At 57.1% G+C, this 18,148-nt stretch overlaps 1 protein-coding gene across 1 annotated transcript in view; it reads right to left on the bottom strand.

Moving 5' to 3' along the window:
- The window catches only part of LOC141048064 (endothelin receptor type B-like), a 75,601-nt gene that overhangs the window by 17,000 nt on the left and 40,453 nt on the right, over window positions 1–18,148 (bottom strand). Inside the window, exon 6 of the mRNA XM_073543425.1 lies at window positions 17,510–17,659. Coding sequence (XP_073399526.1) covers window positions 17,510–17,659 — 150 coding nt within the window. The remainder of the gene's footprint in view (window positions 1–17,509; window positions 17,660–18,148) is intronic.

Raw genomic sequence — 18,148 nt, 5'->3', positions numbered from 1 at the left:
CTCTCAGGGGCATGTGTCATGTGATGAAGCTAGATTTGCATTTGTGCTGTGAGTTTCGCTTTAAGAGCTGATATTATGTGGCAGAGGCTCTGTGCTGGGGTTCAAGTGAAGTTCGTAGGGGTTGGCATAGTAACTGGGTCTGCCTGCGCATATCAATGAGCTCAACTGCCATTTCAATCGCCTCAGGGCACGTTTTGCCATTTCCTATTGAAAAGCATTGGAGACAGTGCATTCCAATGACGGGAAAAAAAATTTTCAAACGCAAATTGCGCAAAAACTACAAATCCGATCGACACGAAAAATACTTAGCACACCTCTCATGGACGCTGGCTTTGAAACGACACCTCAACGGAGTCTGTGCGTGTAGCGGTTCGGGCCGCATTAATTGCGGAAATCAACTTAATAATAATAATAAGAAGAACTAGATGTGTATTTCCTGAAGGAAGTACAGATAGTGGTTTGAAATGGTGCCCGGGCTGCCCCTTTAAGAGAGACTTGCCTGCTGCCCCTGCAAGACTTTCAACTCAGGATACGATTTAACTGTGGGTGCCTCTCAGGGGCCACTTTGGCCTCATGGTCTGATTTTGTGGGTGGGGCCCCTCAGGGCCTGATTTTGTGGGTGGGGCCCCTCAGGGTCCGATTTTTTGGGTGGGGCCCCTCAGGGTCCGATTTTGTGGCCGGGGCCACTCAGGGTCCGATTTGGTGGCCGGGGCCCCTCAGGGTCCGATTTGGTGGCCGGGGCCCCTCAGGGTCCGATTTGGTGGCCGGGGCCCCTCAGGGTCCGATTTGGTGGCCGGGGCCCCTCAGGGTCTGATTTGGTGGGTGGGGCCCCTCAAGGTCCGATTTTGTGGCTGGGGCCCCTCAGGTCCGATTTTGTGGCCGGGGCCAATCAGGATCCGATTTTTGTGGCCGGAACCCCTCAGGGTCCAATTTTGCAGGTGGGACCCCTCAGGGTCCGATTTTGTGGCCGGGGCCCGTCAGGGTTCGATTTTGTGGGTGGGACCTCTCAGGGTCCGATTTGGTGGGCGGGGCCCTCAGGGTCCAATTTGGTGGGCAGGGCCCCTCAGGGTCCGATTTTGTGGGTTGGGCCCATCAGGGTCCGATTTTGTGGCCGGGGCCCCTCAGGGTCCGATTTTGTGTCAGGGGCCCCTCAGGGTCCGATTTTGTGGTTGGGTCCCCTCAGGGTCCGATTTTGTGGTTGGGCCCCTCAGGGTCCGATTTTGTGGCCGCGGCCCCTCAGGGTCTGATTTTGTGGCCGCGGCCCCTCAGGGTCCGATTTTGTGGCAGGGGCCCCTCTGGGTCGGATTTTGTGGGTGGGGCCCCTCTGGGTCCGATTTGGTGGGCGGGACCACTCTGGGTCCAATTTGGTGGGCGGGGCCTCTCAGGGTCCGATTTTGTGGTTGGGTCCCCTCAGGGTCCGATTTTGTGGTTGGGGCCCCTCAGGGTCCGATTTTGTGGCCGGGGCCTATCAGGGTCCAATTTTGTGACTGGGGCCCATCAGGGTCCGATTTTGTGGCCGCGGCCCCTCAGGGTCTGATTTTGTGGCAGGGGCCCCTCTGGGTCTGATTTTGTGGGCGGAGCCCCTCTGGGTCCAATTTGGTGGGCGGGACCACTCTGGGTCCAATTTGGTGGGCGGGACCACTCTGGGTCCGATTTGGTGGGCGGGGCCTCTCAGGGTCCGATTTGGTGGGCGGGGCCCCACAGGGTCCGATTTGGTGGGCGGGGCCACTCTGGGTAAGATTTGGAGGCTGGGGTCGCTCAGCCTCCAATTTGGAGGCCAGGGTCGTTGAGCTTCCGATTTGGAGGCCGAGGTCAAAAAGCCTCTGATTTGGAGGCCGGGGTCGATGAGCCTCCGATTTGGAGGCCGGGGTGGCTTAGCCTCCGATTTGGAGGCCGGGGTGGCTCAGCCTCCGATTTGGAGGCCGGGGTGGATCAGCCTCCGATTTGGAGGCCGGGGTTGATCAGCCTCCGATTTGGAGGCCGGGGTGGATCAGCCTCCGATTTGGAGGCCGGGGTGGATCAGCCTCCGATTTGGAGGCCGGGGTGGCTCAGCCTCCGATTTGGAGGCCGGGGTGGCTCAGCCTCCGATTTGGAGGCCGGGGTGGCTCAGCCTCCGATTTGGAGGCCGGGGTGGCTCAGCCTCCGATTTGGAGGCCGGGGTGGCTCAGCCTCCGATTTGGAGGCCGGGGTCGATCAGCCTCCTATTTGGAGGCTGGGGTGGCTCAGCCTCTGATTTGGAGGCCTGGGTCGATCAGCCTCCGATTTGGAGGCCGGGGTGGATCAGGCTCCGATTTGGAGGCCGGGGTGGATCAGGCTCCGATTTGGAGGCCGGGGTGGATCAGCCTCCGATTTGGAGGCCGGGGTGGCTCAGCCTCCGATTTGGAGGCCGGGGTGGCTCAGTCTCCAATTTGGTGTGTCGGCCCTTTAAGACTCATTTGGGTGCGCTGGCCCTTTAACAATCACTTTGGCGCGTTGGCCCTTTAAGAGCTAGTTTGGCTGACTGGGCTTCTTTTAAATCCACTTTGGCGCACACATTCTCTCTCAGGGGCATGTGTCATGTGATGAAGCTAGATTTGCATTTGTGCTGTAGGTTTGCTTTAAGAGCTGATATTATGTGGGAGAGGCTCTGTGCTGGGGTTCAAGTGAAGTTCGTAGGCGTTGGCATAGTAACTGGGTCTGCCTGCGCATATCAATGAGCTCAACTTTCATTTCAATCGCCTCAGGGCACGTTTTGCCATTTCCTATTGAAAAGCATTGGAGACAGTGCATTCTAATGACGGGAAAAAAAATTTTCAAACGCAAATTGCGCAAAAACTACAAATCCGATCGACACGAAAAATACTTAGCACACCTCTCATGGACGCTGGCTTCGAAACGACACCTCAACGGAGTCTGTGCGTGTAGCGGTTCGGGCCGCATTAATTGCGGAAATCAACTTAATAATAAGAAGAAGAATAAGTTAGCAGCGTTCGGATTACAATATAGTGGTTTTTTCAAACCACTATAATAAGTTAGCAGCGTTCGGATTACAATATAGTGGTTTTTTCAAACCACTATAACTAGAAGTGTATTTCCTGAAGGAAGTACAGATAGTGGTTTGAAATGGTGCTGGGCTGCCCCTTTAAGAGAGTCTTGCCTGCTGCCCCTGCAAGACTTTCAACTCAGGATCCATTTTAACTGTGGGTGCCTCTTAGGGGCCACTTTGTCCTGTGGGGCCCCTCAGGGTCTGATTTGGTGGGTGGGCCCCTCAGGATTCGAATCGGTGGCCTGGGCTCCTCAGGGCTTGAATTGGTGGACGGGATCCCTCAGGGTCCGATTTTGTGGCCGGGGGCCCTCAGGGTCCGATTTTGTGGGTGGAGCCCATTAGGGTCTGATTTCATGGGCGGGGCCACTCTGGGTTTCATTGGTGGATGGGGCCCCATAGGGTCTGATTTCATGGGCGGGGCCCCTTAGGGTCCTGTTTGGTGGGCAGGGCTCCTCAGAGTCCGATTTGGTTGGCGGGGCCACTCTGGGTCCGATTTTGTGGGCGGGGCCACTCTGGGTCTGATTTGGTGGGCGGGGCCCCACAGAGTCCAATTTGGTGGGCTGTCCCTCTCAGAGTCCAATTTGGTGGGCAGGGCAACTCTGGGTCCGATTTGGTGGGTGGGGAAAATCTGGGTCCAATTAGGTGGGCGGGGCCCCACAGTATCCAATTTGGCGGGCGGGGCCACTCTAGGTCCGATTTGTAGGCCGGGGTCAATCAGCCTCCGATTTGGAGCCTAGGGTCACTCAGCTTTCGATTTGGTGTGCAAGCCCTTTAAGACTCATATTGGTGCATCGGACCTGTGGGGTCATGTAAAGTTCGTAGGTGTTGGCATAGTAACTGGGTCTGCCTGCACATATCAATGAGCTTAACTGCCATTTGAATCGCCTCACGATTGCCCCATGTATTCTTATGGCAAAATTTTCCCATTGAAATGCATTGAGACATGCATTCCAATGACGGGAAAATTTTTTTTAATCTGATTAACACGAAAAATACTTAGCACACCACTCGAGGATGCTGGCTTCGAAACGACGCCTCAACGGAGTCTGTGCGTGTAGCGGTTCGGGCCGCATTAATTGCGGAAATCAACTGAATAATAATAACTAGATGTGTATTTCCTGAAGGAAGTACAGATAGTGGTTTGAAATGGTGCCCGGGCTGTCCCTTTAAGAGAGACTTGCCTGCTGCCCCTGCAAGACTTTCAACTCAGGATCCGTTTTAACTGTGAGTGCCTCTCAGGGGCCACTTTGACCTCAGGGTCTGATTTTGTGGGTGGGGCCCCTTAGGGCCCGATTTTGTGGGTGGGGCCCTCAGGGTCCGATTTTGTGGCCAGGGCCCCTCAGGGTCCGATTTGGTGGGTGGGGACCCTCAGGGTAAATTTGGTGAGCGGGGCCCCTCAGAGTTCAATTTCGTGAGCGGGGCCCCTCAGGGTCCGATTTGGTCAGCCGGACCCCTCAGGGTCCGATTTGGCGGGCGGGGCCCCTCAGGGCCCAATTTGGTGGGCGGGGCCCCTCAGGGTCCGATTTGGTGGGCGGGACCACTCAGGGTCCGATTTGGTGGGTGGGGTCCCTCAGGGTCCGATTTTGGAGGCCGGGGTCGTTGAGCTTCCGATTTGTAGGCCGAGGTCAAAGAGCCTCCGATTTGGAGGCAGGGGTCGATGAGCTTCCGATTTGGAGGCCGGGGTCGATGAGCCTCCGATTTGGAGGCCGGGGTGGCTCAGCCTCCGATTTGGAGGCCGGGGTGGCTCAGCCTCCGATTTGGAGGCCGGGGTGGCTCAGCCTCCGATTTGGAGGCCGGGGTGGCTCAGCCTCCGATTTGGAGGCCGGGGTGGCTCAGCCTCCGATTTGGAGGCCGGGGTGGCTCAGCCTCCGATTTGGAGGCCGGGGTGGCTCAGCCTCCGATTTGGAGGCCGGAGTGGCTCAGCCTCCGATTTGGAGGCCGGAGTGGCTCAGCCTCCGATTTGGAGGCCGGGGTCGATCAGCCTCCGATTTGGAGGCCGGGGTGGCTCAGCCTCCGATTTGGAGGCCGGGGTGGCTCAGCCTCCGATTTGGAGGCCGGGGTGACTCAGCCTCCGATTTGGACGCCGGGGTGGCTCAGCCTCCGATTTGGAGGCCGGGGTGGCTCAGTCTCCGATTTGGTGTGTCGGCCCTTTAAGACTCATTTGGGTGCGCTGGCCCTTTAACAGTCACTTTGGCGCGTTGGCCCTTTAAGAGCTAGTTTGGCTCACTGGGCTTCTTTTAAATCCACTTTGGCGCACACATTCTCTCTCAGGGGCATGCGTCATGTGATGAAGCTAGATTTGCATTTGTGCTGTGAGTTTCGCTTTAAGAGCTGATATTATGTGGCAGAGGCTCTGTGCTGGGGTTCAAGTGAAGTTCGTAGGTGTTGGCATAGTAACTGGGTCTGCCTGCGCATATCAATGAGCTCAACTGTCATTTCAATCGCCTCAGGGCACGTTTTGCCATTTCCTATTGAAAAGCATTGGAGACAGTGCATTCCAATGACGGGAAAAAAAATTTTCAAACGCAAATTGCGCAAAAACTACAAATCCGATCGACACGAAAAATACTTAGCACACCTCTCATGGATGCTGGCTTCGAAACGACACCTCAGCGGAGTCTGTGCGTGTAGCGGTTCGGGCCGCATTAATTGCGGAAATCAACTTAATAATAATAACTAGATGTGTATTTCCTAAAGGAAGTACAGATAGTGGTTTGAAATAGTGCCTGGGCTGCCCCTTTAAGAGAAACTTGCCTGCTGCCCCTGCAAGACTTTCAACTCAGGATCCGTTTTAAGTGTGGGTGCCTCTCAGGGGCCACTTTGGCCTCAGGGTCTGATTTGGTGGGTGGGGCCCCTCAGGATCCGATTCGGTGGCCTGGGCTCCTCAGGGTTTTTATTGGTGGCCGGGATGCCTCAGGGTCCAGTTTTGTGGGTGGGGCCCCTCATGGTCTGATTTTGTGGGTGGGGCCCCTCAGGGTCTGATTTTGTGGGTGGGGCCCCTTATGGTCCAATTTTGTGGGTGGGGCCTCTCAGGGTCCGATTTTGTGGCCGGGGCCCCTCAGGGTCCGATTTTGTGGCCGGGGCCCCTCAAGGTCCGATTTTGTGGCCGGGGCCCCTCAGGGTCCGATTTTGCGGGTGGGACCCCTCAGGGTCCGATTTTGCGGGTGGGGCCCCTCAGGGTCCGATTTTGTGGCCGGGACCCCTCAGGGTCCGATTTTGTGGTCGGGGTCCCTCAGGGTCCGATTTTGAGGGTGAGGCCCCTCAGGGTCCAATTTGGTGGGTGGGTCCCCTCAGGGTCCGATTTTGTGGGTGGGGCCCATCAGGGTCCAATTTTGTGGGTGGGGCCCCTCAGGATCCGATTCGGTGGCCTGGGCTCCTCAGGGTTTTTATTGGTGGCCGGGATGCCTCAGGGTCCAGTTTTGTGGGTGGGGCCCCTCATGGTCTGATTTTGTGGGTGGGGCCCCTCGGGGTCTGATTTTGTGGGTGGGGCCCCTTATGGTCCAATTTTGTGGGTGGGGCCTCTCAGGGTCCGATTTTGTGGACGGGGCCCCTCAGGGTCCGATTTTGTGGCCGGGGCCCCTCAAGGTCCGATTTTGTGGCCGGGGCCCCTCAGGGTCCGATTTTGCGGGTGGGGCCCCTGAGGGTCCGATTTTGCGTGTGGGGCCCCTCAGGGTCTGATTTTGCGGGTGGGGCCCCTCAGGGTCCGATTTTGTGGCCGGGGCCCCTCAGGGTCCGATTTTGTGGCCGGGGTCCCTCAGGGTCCGATTTTGAGGGTGAGGCCCCTCAGGATCCAATTTGGTGGGCGGGTCCCCTCAGGGTCCGATTTTGAGGGTGAGGCCCCTCAGGGTCCAATTTTGTGGGTGGGGCCCCTCAGGGTCTGATTTTGTGGGTGGGGCCCCTCAGGGTCCAATTTTGTGACCGGGGCCCCTCAGGGTCTGATTTTGTGGTTGGGGCCCCTCAGGGTCCGATTTTGTGGCCGGGGTCTCTCAGGGTCCGATTTTGTGGCCGGCCCCTCAGGGCCTGGATTTGTGGGTGGGGCCCCTCAGGGTCCGATTTTGTGGGTGGGGCCCCGCAGGGTCTGATTTTGTGGCTGGGGCCCCTCAGGGTCTGATTTTGTGGCTGGGGCCCCTCAGCGTCTGATTTTGTGGCTGGGGCCCCTCAGGGTCCGATTTTGAGGGCGGGGCCCCTCAGGGTCTACTTTGGTGGGGGCGGGGCCACTCTGGGTTCGATATGGTGGGCGGGGCTCCTCAGGGTCCGATTTGGTGGATGGGGCCCTTCAGGATCCGATTTGGTGGGCTGTGCCACTCTGGGTCTGATTTTTTGAGCGGGGCCACACTGGGTCCGATTTGGAGGCCAGGGTGGCTCAGCCTTCGATTTGGAGGCTGGGGTGGTTCAGCCTCCGATTTGGAGGCCGGGGTGGCTCAACCTCCGATTTGGAGGCCGGGGTCACTCAGCTTTCGATTTGGCGCGCCGGTTCTTTAAGAATCACTTTGGCATGTCTGCCCTTTAAGAGCCAGGGTGGCTCACTGGGCTTCTAAATCCACTTTGGCGCACATTCTCTCTCAGTGGCATGTGTCATGTGATGAAGCTAGATTTGCATTTGTGCTGTGGGTTTCGCTTTAAGAGCTGATAATATGTGGCAGAAGCTCTGCCTTGGGGCGTCATGTGACGTTCGTAGGCGTTGGCATAGTAACTGGGTCTGCCTGCGCATATCAATGAGCTTAACTGCCATTTCAATCGCCTCAGGGCACGTTTTGCCATTTCCCATTGACAAGCATTGGAGACAGTGCATTCCAATGACGGGAAAAAAAATTTTCAAACGCAAATTGCGCAAAAACTACAAATCCGATCGACACTAAAAATACTTAGCACACAGCTCATGGACGCTGGCTTCGAAACGACACCTCAACGGCATCTGTGCGTGTAGCGGTTCGGGCCGCATTAATTGCGGAAATCAACTGGAAAATAATAATAAGAAGAATAAAAAGAAAAAGTTAGCAGCATTCGGATTACAACATTAATACTAGATGTGTATTTCCTGAAGGAAGTACAGATAGTGGTTTGAAATGGTGCCCGGGCTGCCCCTTTAAGAGAGACTTGCCTGCTGCCCCTGCAAGACTTCCAACTCAGGATCCGTTTTAACTGTGGGTGCCTCTCAGGGGCCACTTTGGCTTCAGGGTCCGATTTTGTGGGTGGGACCCCTCAGGGCCCGATTTTGTGGGTGGGGCCCCTCTGGGTCCGATTTTGTGGCCGGGGCACCTCAGGGTCCGATTTTGTGGGTGGAGCCCCTTAGGGTCCGATTTGGTGGACGAGGCCACTCAGGGTCCAATTTGGTGGGCGGGGCCACTCAGGGTCCGATTTGGTGAGTGGGGCCCCTCAGAGTTCAATTTGGTCAGCGGGGCCCCTCAGGGTCCGATTTTGTGGGTGGGGCCACTCAGGGTCCGATTTTGTGGTTGGGGCCTTTCAGAATCTGATTTAGTGGGCGGGGCCCCTCCGGGTCTGAATTGGTGGGCGGGGCCTCTCAGGGTCCGATTTGGTGGGCGGGGCCCCTCAGGGTCCGATTTGGTGGGCGGGGCACCTCAGGGTCTGATTTTGTGTCCGGGGCCCCTCATGGTCCGATTTTGTGGCCGGTGCCTCTCAGGGTCCTATTTTGTGGTTGGGGCCCCTCAGGGTCCGATTTTGTGTCCGGAGCCTCTCAGGGTCCGATTTTGTGGTTGGGGCCCCTCAAGATCTGATTTTGTGGCCGGGGTCCCTCAGGGTCTGATTTTGTGGCCGGGGCCCCTCAGGGTCCAATTTTGTGGATGGGGCCCCTCAGGGTCCAATTTTTTCCAATTTTTTGGCCGGGGCCCCTCAGGGTCCGATTTTGTGGTTGGGGCCCCTCAGGGTCCGATTTTGTGGTTGGGGCCCCTCAGGGTCCGATTTTGTGAGTGGGGCCCCTCAGGGTCCGATGTTGTGGCCGGGGCCCCTCAGGGTCCGATGTTGTGGCCGGGGCCCCTCAGGGTCTGATTTTGTGGCCGTATCCCCTCAGGGTCCGATTTTGTGGGTGGGGCCCCTCAGGGTCTGATTTTGTGGCCAGGGTCCCTCAGGGTCCGATTTTGTGGCCGGGGCCCCTCAGGGTCCAATTTTGTGGGTGGGGCCCCTCAGGGTCCAATTTTTTGGCCGGGGCCCCTCAGGGTCCAATTTTGTGGGTGGGGCCCCTCAGGGTCCAATTTTGTGGGTGGGGCCCCTCAGGGTCCGATTTTGTCGGTGGGGCCCCTCAGGGATCGATTTTGTGGTTGGGGCCCCTCAGGATCCAATTTTGTGACCAGGGCCCTCAGGGTCTGATTTTGTGGGTGGGGCCCCTCAGGGTCCGATATTGTGGGTGGGGCCCCTCAGGATCCGATTTTGTGGGTGGGGCCCCTCAGGATCCAATTTTGTGTTTGGGGCCCCTCAGGGTTCAATTTTGTAGGCGGGGCCCCTCAGGGTCCGGATTTTGTGGCAGAGCCCCTCAGGGTCCGATTTTGTGGCCGGTGCCCGTGAGGGTCCGATTTTGTGGTTGGGGCCCCTCAGGGTCCGATTTTGTGGCCGGGGCCCCTCAGGGTCCGATTTTGTGGTTGGGGCCCCTCAGGGTCCGATTTTGTGAGTGGGGCCCCTCAGGGTCCGATTTTGTGAGTGGGGCCCCTCAGGGTCCGATGTTGTGGCCGGGGCCCCTCAGGGTCTGATTTTGTGGCCGGATCCCCTCAGGGTCCGATTTTGTGGGTGGGGCCCCTCAGGGTCCAATTTTTTGGCCGGGGCCCCTCAGGGTCCGATTTTGTGGTTGGGGCCCCTCAGGGTCCGATTTTGTGGTTGGGGCCCCTCAGGGTCCGTTTTTGTGAGTGGGGCCCCTCAGGGTCCGATGTTGTGGCCGGGGCCCCTCAGGGTCTAATTTTGTGGCCGGATCCCCTCAGGGTCGGATTTTGTGGGTGGGGCCCCTCAGGGTCCGATTTTGTGGCCGGGGTCCCTCAGGGTCCGATTTTGTGGCCGGGGCCCCTCAGGGTCCAATTTTGTGGGTGGGGCCCCTCAGGGTCCAATTTTTTGGCCGGGGCCCCTCAGGGTCCAATTTTGTGGGTGGGGCCCCTCAGGGTCCAATTTTGTGGGTGGGGCCCCTCAGGGTCCAATGTTGTGGGTGGGGCCCCTCAGGGTCCGATTTTGTGGTTGGGCCCCCTCAGGGATCGATTTTGTGGTTGGGGCCCCTCAGGATCCAATTTTGTGACCGGGGCCCTCAGGGTCTGATTTTGTGGGTGGGGCCCCTCAGGGTCCGATATTGTGGGTGGGGCCCCTCAGGATCCGATTTTGTGGGTGGGGCCCCTCAGGATCTGATTTTGTGGTTGGGGCCCCTCAGGGTTCAATTTTGTAGGCGGGGCCCATCAGGGTCCGATTTTGTGGCCGGGGCCCCTCAGGGTCCGATTTTGTGGTTGGGGCCCCTCAGGGTCCGATTTTGTGGGTGGGGCCCCTCAGGGTCAGATGTTGTGGCCGGGGCCCCTCAGGGTCTGATTTTGTGGCCGGATCCCCTCAGGGTCCGATTTTGTGGGTGGGGCCCCTCAGGGTCCGATTTTGTGGCCGGGGTCCCTCAGGGTCTGATTTTGTGGGTGGGGCCCCTCAGGGTCCAATTTTGTGGGTGGGGCCCCTCAGGGTCCAATTTTGTGGTCGGGGTCCCTCAGGGTCTGATTTTGTGGCTGGGGCCCCTCAGGGTCCAATTTTGTGGGTGGGGCCCCTCAGGGTCCAGTTTTGTGGGTGGGGCCCCTCAGGGTCCGATTTTGTGGTTGGGGCCCCTCAGGGATCGATTTTGTGGTTGGGGCCCCTCAGGATCCAATTTTGTGACCGGGGCCCTCAGGGTCCAATTTTTTGGCCGGGGCCCCTCAGGGTCCGATTTTGTGGTTGGGGCCCCTCAGGGTCCGATTTTGTGGTTGGGGCCCCTCAGGGTCCGTTTTTGTGAGTGGGGCCCCTCAGGGTCCGATGTTGTGGCCGGGGCCCCTCAGGGTCTGAATTTGTGGCCGGATCCCCTCAGGGTCAGATTTTGTGGGTGGGGCCCCTCAGGGTCCGATTTTGTGGCCGGGGTCCCTCAGGGTCCGATTTTGTGGCCGGGGCCCGTCAGGGTCCAATTTTGTGGGTGGGGCCCCTCAGGGTCCAATTTTTTGGCCGAGGCCCCTCAGGGTCCAATTTTGTGGGTGGGGCTCCTCAGGGTCCAATTTTGTGGGTGGGGCCCCTCAGGGTCCAATTTCGTCGGTGGGGCCCCTCAGGGTCCAATTTTGTGGTTGGGGCCCCTCAGGGATCGATTTTGTGGTTGGGGCCCCTCAGGATCCAATTTTGTGACCGGGGCCCTCAGGGTCTGATTTTGTGGGTGGGGCCCCTCAGGGTCCGATATTGTGGGTGGGGCCCTCAGGATCCGATTTTGTGGGTGGGGCCCCTCAGGATCCGATTTTGTGGTTGGGGCCCCTCAGGGTTCAATTTTGTAGGCGGGGCCCCTCAGGGTCCGATTTTGTGGCCGGGGCCCCTCAGAGTCCAATTTTGTGGCCGGGGCCCCTCAGGGTCTGATTTTGTGGCCGGGGCCCCTCAGGGTCCGATTTTGTGGCCGGGGCCCCTCAGGGTCCGATTTTGTGGCCGGGGCCCCTCAGGGTCCGATTTTGTGGTTGGGGCCCCTCAGGGTCCGATTTTGTGGTTGGGGCCCCTCAGGGTCGGATTTTGTGAGTGGGGCCCCTCAGGGTCCGATGTTGTGGCCGGGGCCCCTCAGGGTCCGATTTTGTGGTTGGGGCCCCTCAGGGTCCGATTTTGTGGTTGGGGCCCCTCAGGGTCGGATTTTGTGAGTGGGGCCCCTCAGGGTCCGATGTTGTGGCCGGGGCCCCTCAGGATCCAATTTTGTGACCGGGGCCCTCAGGGTCTGATTTTGTGGGTGGGGCCCCTCAGGGTCCGATATTGTGGGTGGGGCCCCTCAGGATCCGATTTTGTGGGTGGGGCCCCTCAGAATCTGATTTTGTGGTTGGGGCCCCTCAGGGTTCAATTTTGTAGGCGGGGCCCCTCAGGGTCCGATTTTGTGGCCGGGTCCCCTCAGGGTCCGATTTTGTGGTTGGGGCCCCTCAGGGTCCGATTTTGTGGTTGGGGCCCCTCAGGGTCCGATTTTGTGAGTGGGGCCCCTCAGGGTCCGATGTTGTGGCCGGGGCCCCTCAGGGTCTGATTTTGTGGCCGGATCCCCTCAGGGTCCGATTTTGTGGGTGGGGCCCCTCAGGGTCCGATTTTGTGGCCGGGGTCCCTCAGGGTCTGATTTTGTGGCCGGGGCCCCTCAGGGTCCAATTTTGTGGGTGGGGCCCCTCAGGGTCCAATTTTTTGGCCGGGGCCCCTCAGGGTCCAATTTTGTGGGTGGGGCCCCTCAGGGTCCAATTTTGTGGGTGGGGCCCCTCAGGGTCCAATTTTGTGGTTGGGGCCCCTCAGGGTCCGATTTTGTGGTTGGGGCCCCTCAGGATCCAATTTTGTGACCGGAGCCCTCAGGGTCTGATTTTGTGGGTGGGGCCCCTCAGGGTCCGATATTGTGGGTGGGGCCCCTCAGGATCCGATTTTGTGGGTGGGGCCCCTCAGGATCTGATTTTGTGGTTGGGGCCCCTCAGGGTTCAATTTTGTAGGCGGGGCCCCTCAGGGTCCGATTTTGTGGCCGGGGCCCCTCAGGGTCCGATTTTGTGGTTCGGGCCCCTCAGGATCCAATTTTGTGACCGGGGCCCTCAGGGTCTGATTTTGTGGGTGGGGCCCCTCAGGGTCCGATATTGTGGGTGGGGCCCCTCAGGATCCGATTTTGTGGGTGGGGCCCCTCAGGATCTGATTTTGTGGTTGGGGCCCCTCAGGGTTCAATTTTGTAGGCGGGGCCCATCAGGGTCCGATTTTGTGGCCGGGGCCCCTCAGGGTCCGATTTTGTGGTTGGGGCCCCTCAGGGTCCGATTTTGTGGGTGGGGCCCCTCAGGGTCAGATGTTGTGGCCGGGGCCCCTCAGGGTCTGATTTTGTGGCCGGATCCCCTCAGGGTCCGATTTTGTGGGTGGGGCCTCTCAGGGTCCGATTTTGTGGCCGGGGTCCCTCAGGGTCTGATTTTGTGGGTGGGGCCCCTCAGGGTCCAATTTTGTGGGTGGGGCCCCTCAGGGTCCAATTTTGTGGTCGGGGTCCCTCAGGGTCTGATTTTGTGGCTGGGGCCCCTCAGGGTCCAATTTTGTGGGTGGGGCCCCTCAGGGTCCAGTTTTGTGGGTGGGGCCCCTCAGGGTCCGATTATGTGGTTGGGGCCCCTCAGGGATCGATTTTGTGGTTGGGGCCCCTCAGGATCCAATTTTGTGACCGGGGCCCTCAGGGTCCAATTTTTTGGCCGGGGCCCCTCAGGGTCCGATTTTGTGGTTGGGGCCCCTCAGGGTCCGATTTTGTGGTTGGGGCCCCTCAGGGTCCGTTTTTGTGAGTGGGGCCCCTCAGGGTCCGATGTTGTGGCCGGGGCCCCTCAGGGTCTGAATTTGTGGCCGGATCCCCTCAGGGTCAGATTTTGTGGGTGGGGCCCCTCAGGGTCCGATTTTGTGGCCGGGGTCCCTCAGGGTCCGATTTTGTGGCCGGGGCCCGTCAGGGTCCAATTTTGTGGGTGGGGCCCCTCAGGGTCCAATTTTTTGGCCGGGGCCCCTCAGGGTCCAATTTTGTGGGTGGGGCTCCTCAGGGTCCAATTTTGTGGGTGGGGCCCCTCAGGGTCCAATTTCGTCGGTGGGGCCCCTCAGGGTCCAATTTTGTGGTTGGGGCCCCTCAGGGATCGATTTTGTGGTTGGGGCCCCTCAGGATCCAATTTTGTGACCGGGGCCCTCAGGGTCTGATTTTGTGGGTGGGGCCCCTCAGGGTCCGATATTGTGGGTGGGGCCCTCAGGATCCGATTTTGTGGGTGGGGCCCCTCAGGATCCGATTTTGTGGTTGGGGCCCCTCAGGGTTCAATTTTGTAGGCGGGGCCCCTCAGGGTCCGATTTTGTGGCCGGGGCCCCTCAGAGTCCAATTTTGTGGCCGGGGCCCCTCAGGGTCTGATTTTGTGGCCGGGGCCCCTCAGGGTCCGATTTTGTGGCCGGGGCCCCTCAGGGTCCGATTTTGTGGCCGGGGCCCCTCAGGGTCCGATTTTGTGGTTGGGGCCCCTCAGGGTCCGATTTTGTGGTTGGGGCCCCTCAGGGTCGGATTTTGTGAGTGGGGCCCCTCAGGGTCCGATGTTGTGGCCGGGGCCCCTCAGGGTCCGATTTTGTGGTTGGGGCCCCTCAGGGTCCGATTTTGTGGTTGGGGCCCCTCAGGGTCGGATTTTGTGAGTGGGGCCCCTCAGGGTCCGATGTTGTGGCCGGGGCCCCTCAGGATCCAATTTTGTGACCGGGGCCCTCAGGGTCTGATTTTGTGGGTGGGGCCCCTCAGGGTCCGATATTGTGGGTGGGGCCCCTCAGGATCCGATTTTGTGGGTGGGGCCCCTCAGAATCTGATTTTGTGGTTGGGGCCCCTCAGGGTTCAATTTTGTAGGCGGGGCCCCTCAGGGTCCGATGTTGTGGCCGGGGCCCCTCAGGGTCTGATTTTGTGGCCGGATCCCCTCAGGGTCCGATTTTGTGGGTGGGGCCCCTCAGGGTCTGATTTTGTGGCCGGGGTCCCTCAGGGTCTGATTTTGTGGCCGGGGCCCCTCAGGGTCCAATTTTTTGGCCGGGGCCCCTCAGGGTCCAATTTTGTGGGTGGGGCCCCTCAGGGTCCAATTTTGTGGGTGGGGCCCCTCAGGGTCCAATTTTGTGGTTGGGGCCCCTCAGGGTCCGATTTTGTGGTTGGGGCCCCTCAGGATCCAATTTTGTGACCGGAGCCCTCAGGGTCTGATTTTGTGGGTGGGGCCCCTCAGGGTCCGATATTGTGGGTGGGGCCCCTCAGGATCCGATTTTGTGGGTGGGGCCCCTCAGGATCTGATTTTGTGGTTGGGGCCCCTCAGGGTTCAATTTTGTAGGCGGGGCCCCTCAGGGTCCGATTTTGTGGCCGGGGCCCCTCAGGGTCCGATTTTGTGGGTGGGGCCCCTCAGGGTCCAATTTGGTGGACGGGGCCACTCTGGGTCTGATTTGATGGACGGGGACATTCTGGGTCTGATTTGGTGGACGGGGCCACTCTGGGTCCGATTTGGTGGGCGGGGCCACTCTGGGTCCAATTTGGATGCCAGGGTGGCTCAGCCTCCTTTTTGTAGGCCAGGGTCTATCAGCCTCCGATTTGGAGCCTTGGGTCACTCAGCTTTCGATTTGGCGCGCCGGCCCTTTAAGACTCATTTTGGTGCGCCGGCTCTTTAAGAATCACTTTGGCGCGTCGGCCCTTTAAGAGCCAGGGTGGCTCACTGGGCTTCTAAATCCACTTTGGCGCACATTCTCTCTCAGGGGCAAGTGTCATGTGATGAAGCTAGATTTGCATTTGTGGTGTGGGTTTCGCTTTAAGAGCTGATATTATGTGGCAGAGGCTCTGTGCTGGGGTTCAAGTGAAGTTCGTAGGCGTTGGCATAGTAACTGGGTGTGCCTGCGCATATCAATTAGCTCAATTGCCATTTCAATCGCCTCAGGGCACGTTTTGCCATTTCCTATTGAAAAGCATTGGAGACAGTGCATTCCAATGACGGGAAAAAAAATTTTCAAACGCAAATTGCACAAAAACTACAAATCCGATCGACACGAAAAATACTTAGCACACCTCTCATGGGCGCTGGCTTCGAAACGACACCTCAACGGAGTCTGTGCGTGTAGCGGTTCGGGCCGCATTAATTGCGGAAATCAACTTAATAATAAGAAGAAGAAGAAGAAGAAGAATAAGTTAGCAGCGTTCGGATTACAATATAGTGGTTTTTTCAAACCACTATAATAATAATACAAACCATGAGCTAAATAACAAATTGGACCAACTAACAAATGAAGAAACCAAGAATAAACTGGGATAAAGGTAAGAAAACTGTGACTAGTCCCGGTAAATGGTCAGAAAAGTTGTCCTGATGATGTCCTAATAATACTCTAAGGAAGGAACCTGCAGTCTAAAAGTGAAGTAATAGAGTACCGAACTGCAGCTACCTAATGGCTACATAAGTCAATGCAATGCCTTTAGTTATAACATCAAAGACCAATTGTATGGATAAATACCTTGTGACATGATCCTGAGTGTGTGCAGCGGCGCCATTGAGATCCAGTGAAGCCCCGATGCGCGTTTCACCGTCCTCTGTTTCGCCTCCTCTCTATTGTGATATATTTCTATCTTATATATATATTAAATTTTTTACTGATTGCTGATTTGTTCTATGCCTTAGTGGCTATACATATCTTGAGATCTAGTTTTTGGTTCTAGCTTTAGGCCTGAGAGGTGTATCCGGCTGGCCACGGTATATTTTTTTAGGTTGATAATATCCTGTGTACCGCACATCCCGGGCACCGCCCATCCCGAGTACCGCACATCCTGGGTACCGCACATCCCGGGGACCGCACATCCCGGGTACCGCACATCCCGGTTACTGCACATATGGATTTGAAAAGGGGGCGGATGTGCGATACCAGGCCGCGGCCACTATTCTGTCGACAGAGCTGTGCTGGGCAGCTCTGCAACTGAGCAATTCCAACCTCCACTGACACTAAGAACAGCTGATCGGCATCGGGGCTGGGTGTCACACCCACCGATCAGACATTGATGACCTATCCTAAGGATAGGCCATCAATGTTAAAGTCCCAGACAACCCCTTTGAGGCATAACATAACAGAACCATTTTTAGTTGATAACCCCTGTCCCTCCAGGGCCACCTTCCCTGTGTTCCCTGCTGGTCTCCGTTGACCTCTTTGCAAAGGTCACATGCCAAATACCCACATCACCGCTGCAAGCAATCAGCGGCCTCAGAGGTGATGCAAGCATGTACGGCTGAGACTAGTGACTGTCTGCAGTGATCACATGACCTCTGTAGGGAAGTGAACAGAGACCAGCGGCACTCATGTCCGTCCGTCCGTATGCTGCCTGCTTACACAGACTAGTGGCTCAGGTTTTCTCCTGGGCCTCCTTTTGTCTTTTTTAACATTTTTGAAAAACGGATGGACACAGCTCACGGGTATAAGTTCTCAGCCAGAGAAGGAATCTGATAATAAACAGTGACTCAAGCTTTGACAAACCGGACTTTTCCATGTATTATCTGGATGTCCATTCATTTACATGGTCATCATATATCGCCCTAAGTATGGCTGATCACCAGATCAGCATGGTGGCTCAGTGGTCAGCACTGCAGCCTTGCAGGGCTGGGGTCTGAGTTCAAATCCCACTAAGGACAACATCTGCAAGGAGTTTGTATGTTCTCCCCGTGTTTGGGGGGGGCTCCTCCACGTTCTCTGGTTTCCTCCCACACTCCAATGACATCCTGATTGTGAGCCCCATCGGGGACAGTGATGATGTCTGTATAGTGCTGTGGAATATAATGGAGCCATATAGGTGAAGCATAATAAATAATACTTTACCTGCTTCATGTGATCATTGAGCGCAATCCTCATCCCCTTCTTCATGCTCAGCATCTCGCTGGACATCAAGGTGTAGAAGACTCCAGTGCAGGCCAGGGGCAAGCAAAAATAGAAGCCAAAAAGCCACCAGACCTTGACCTCTTGATAGAACTGGAGCACAGACAGATATTATACTGTTAGTAGGTGCATACATTATGCACTCAGACACTCAGTGATGCCTACAATCCACTTAATGGCTATGGATGCCTTCATGGACTTTTATTTTTTTTGCTTAAACACGTGTTTTGGGCTAACAACAATTGTTTGTTAACTTTCATTAATTAAACCCAATTGCAAAAATCAGTTTTAGCACAAAATTCATGCATTTAGATAAAAAATGTTTTTGGGCTTTTTTTTGCATTTATTGGGAGTATAGAAAATGAACACATGCATTACACTAATATGTAAAATTCTAAGGCTGTGTGCACACGATGCAGATTTGCAGCGGATCCGCAGCGGATTTTACTGCGCAGAAACGTTACATATCCACATTGTGATGTACAGTAGCCTTAAAATCAATGAAAAAAAAAAAAAAACGCTGTGCAGACGCTGCGGATTTTTCCGCGGTACAAAATGTGCAGCATGTCACTTCTTTTGTGC

This window comes from Dendrobates tinctorius, unplaced genomic scaffold (genome assembly GCF_039654945.1).
Source record: "Dendrobates tinctorius isolate UK_male_01 unplaced genomic scaffold, ASM3965494v1 ptg000133l, whole genome shotgun sequence".
NCBI lineage: Eukaryota > Metazoa > Chordata > Amphibia > Anura > Dendrobatidae > Dendrobates > Dendrobates tinctorius.
Note: the sequence above shows the minus strand (reverse complement) of the source record. Positions and strands in the feature narration are given on the sequence as shown.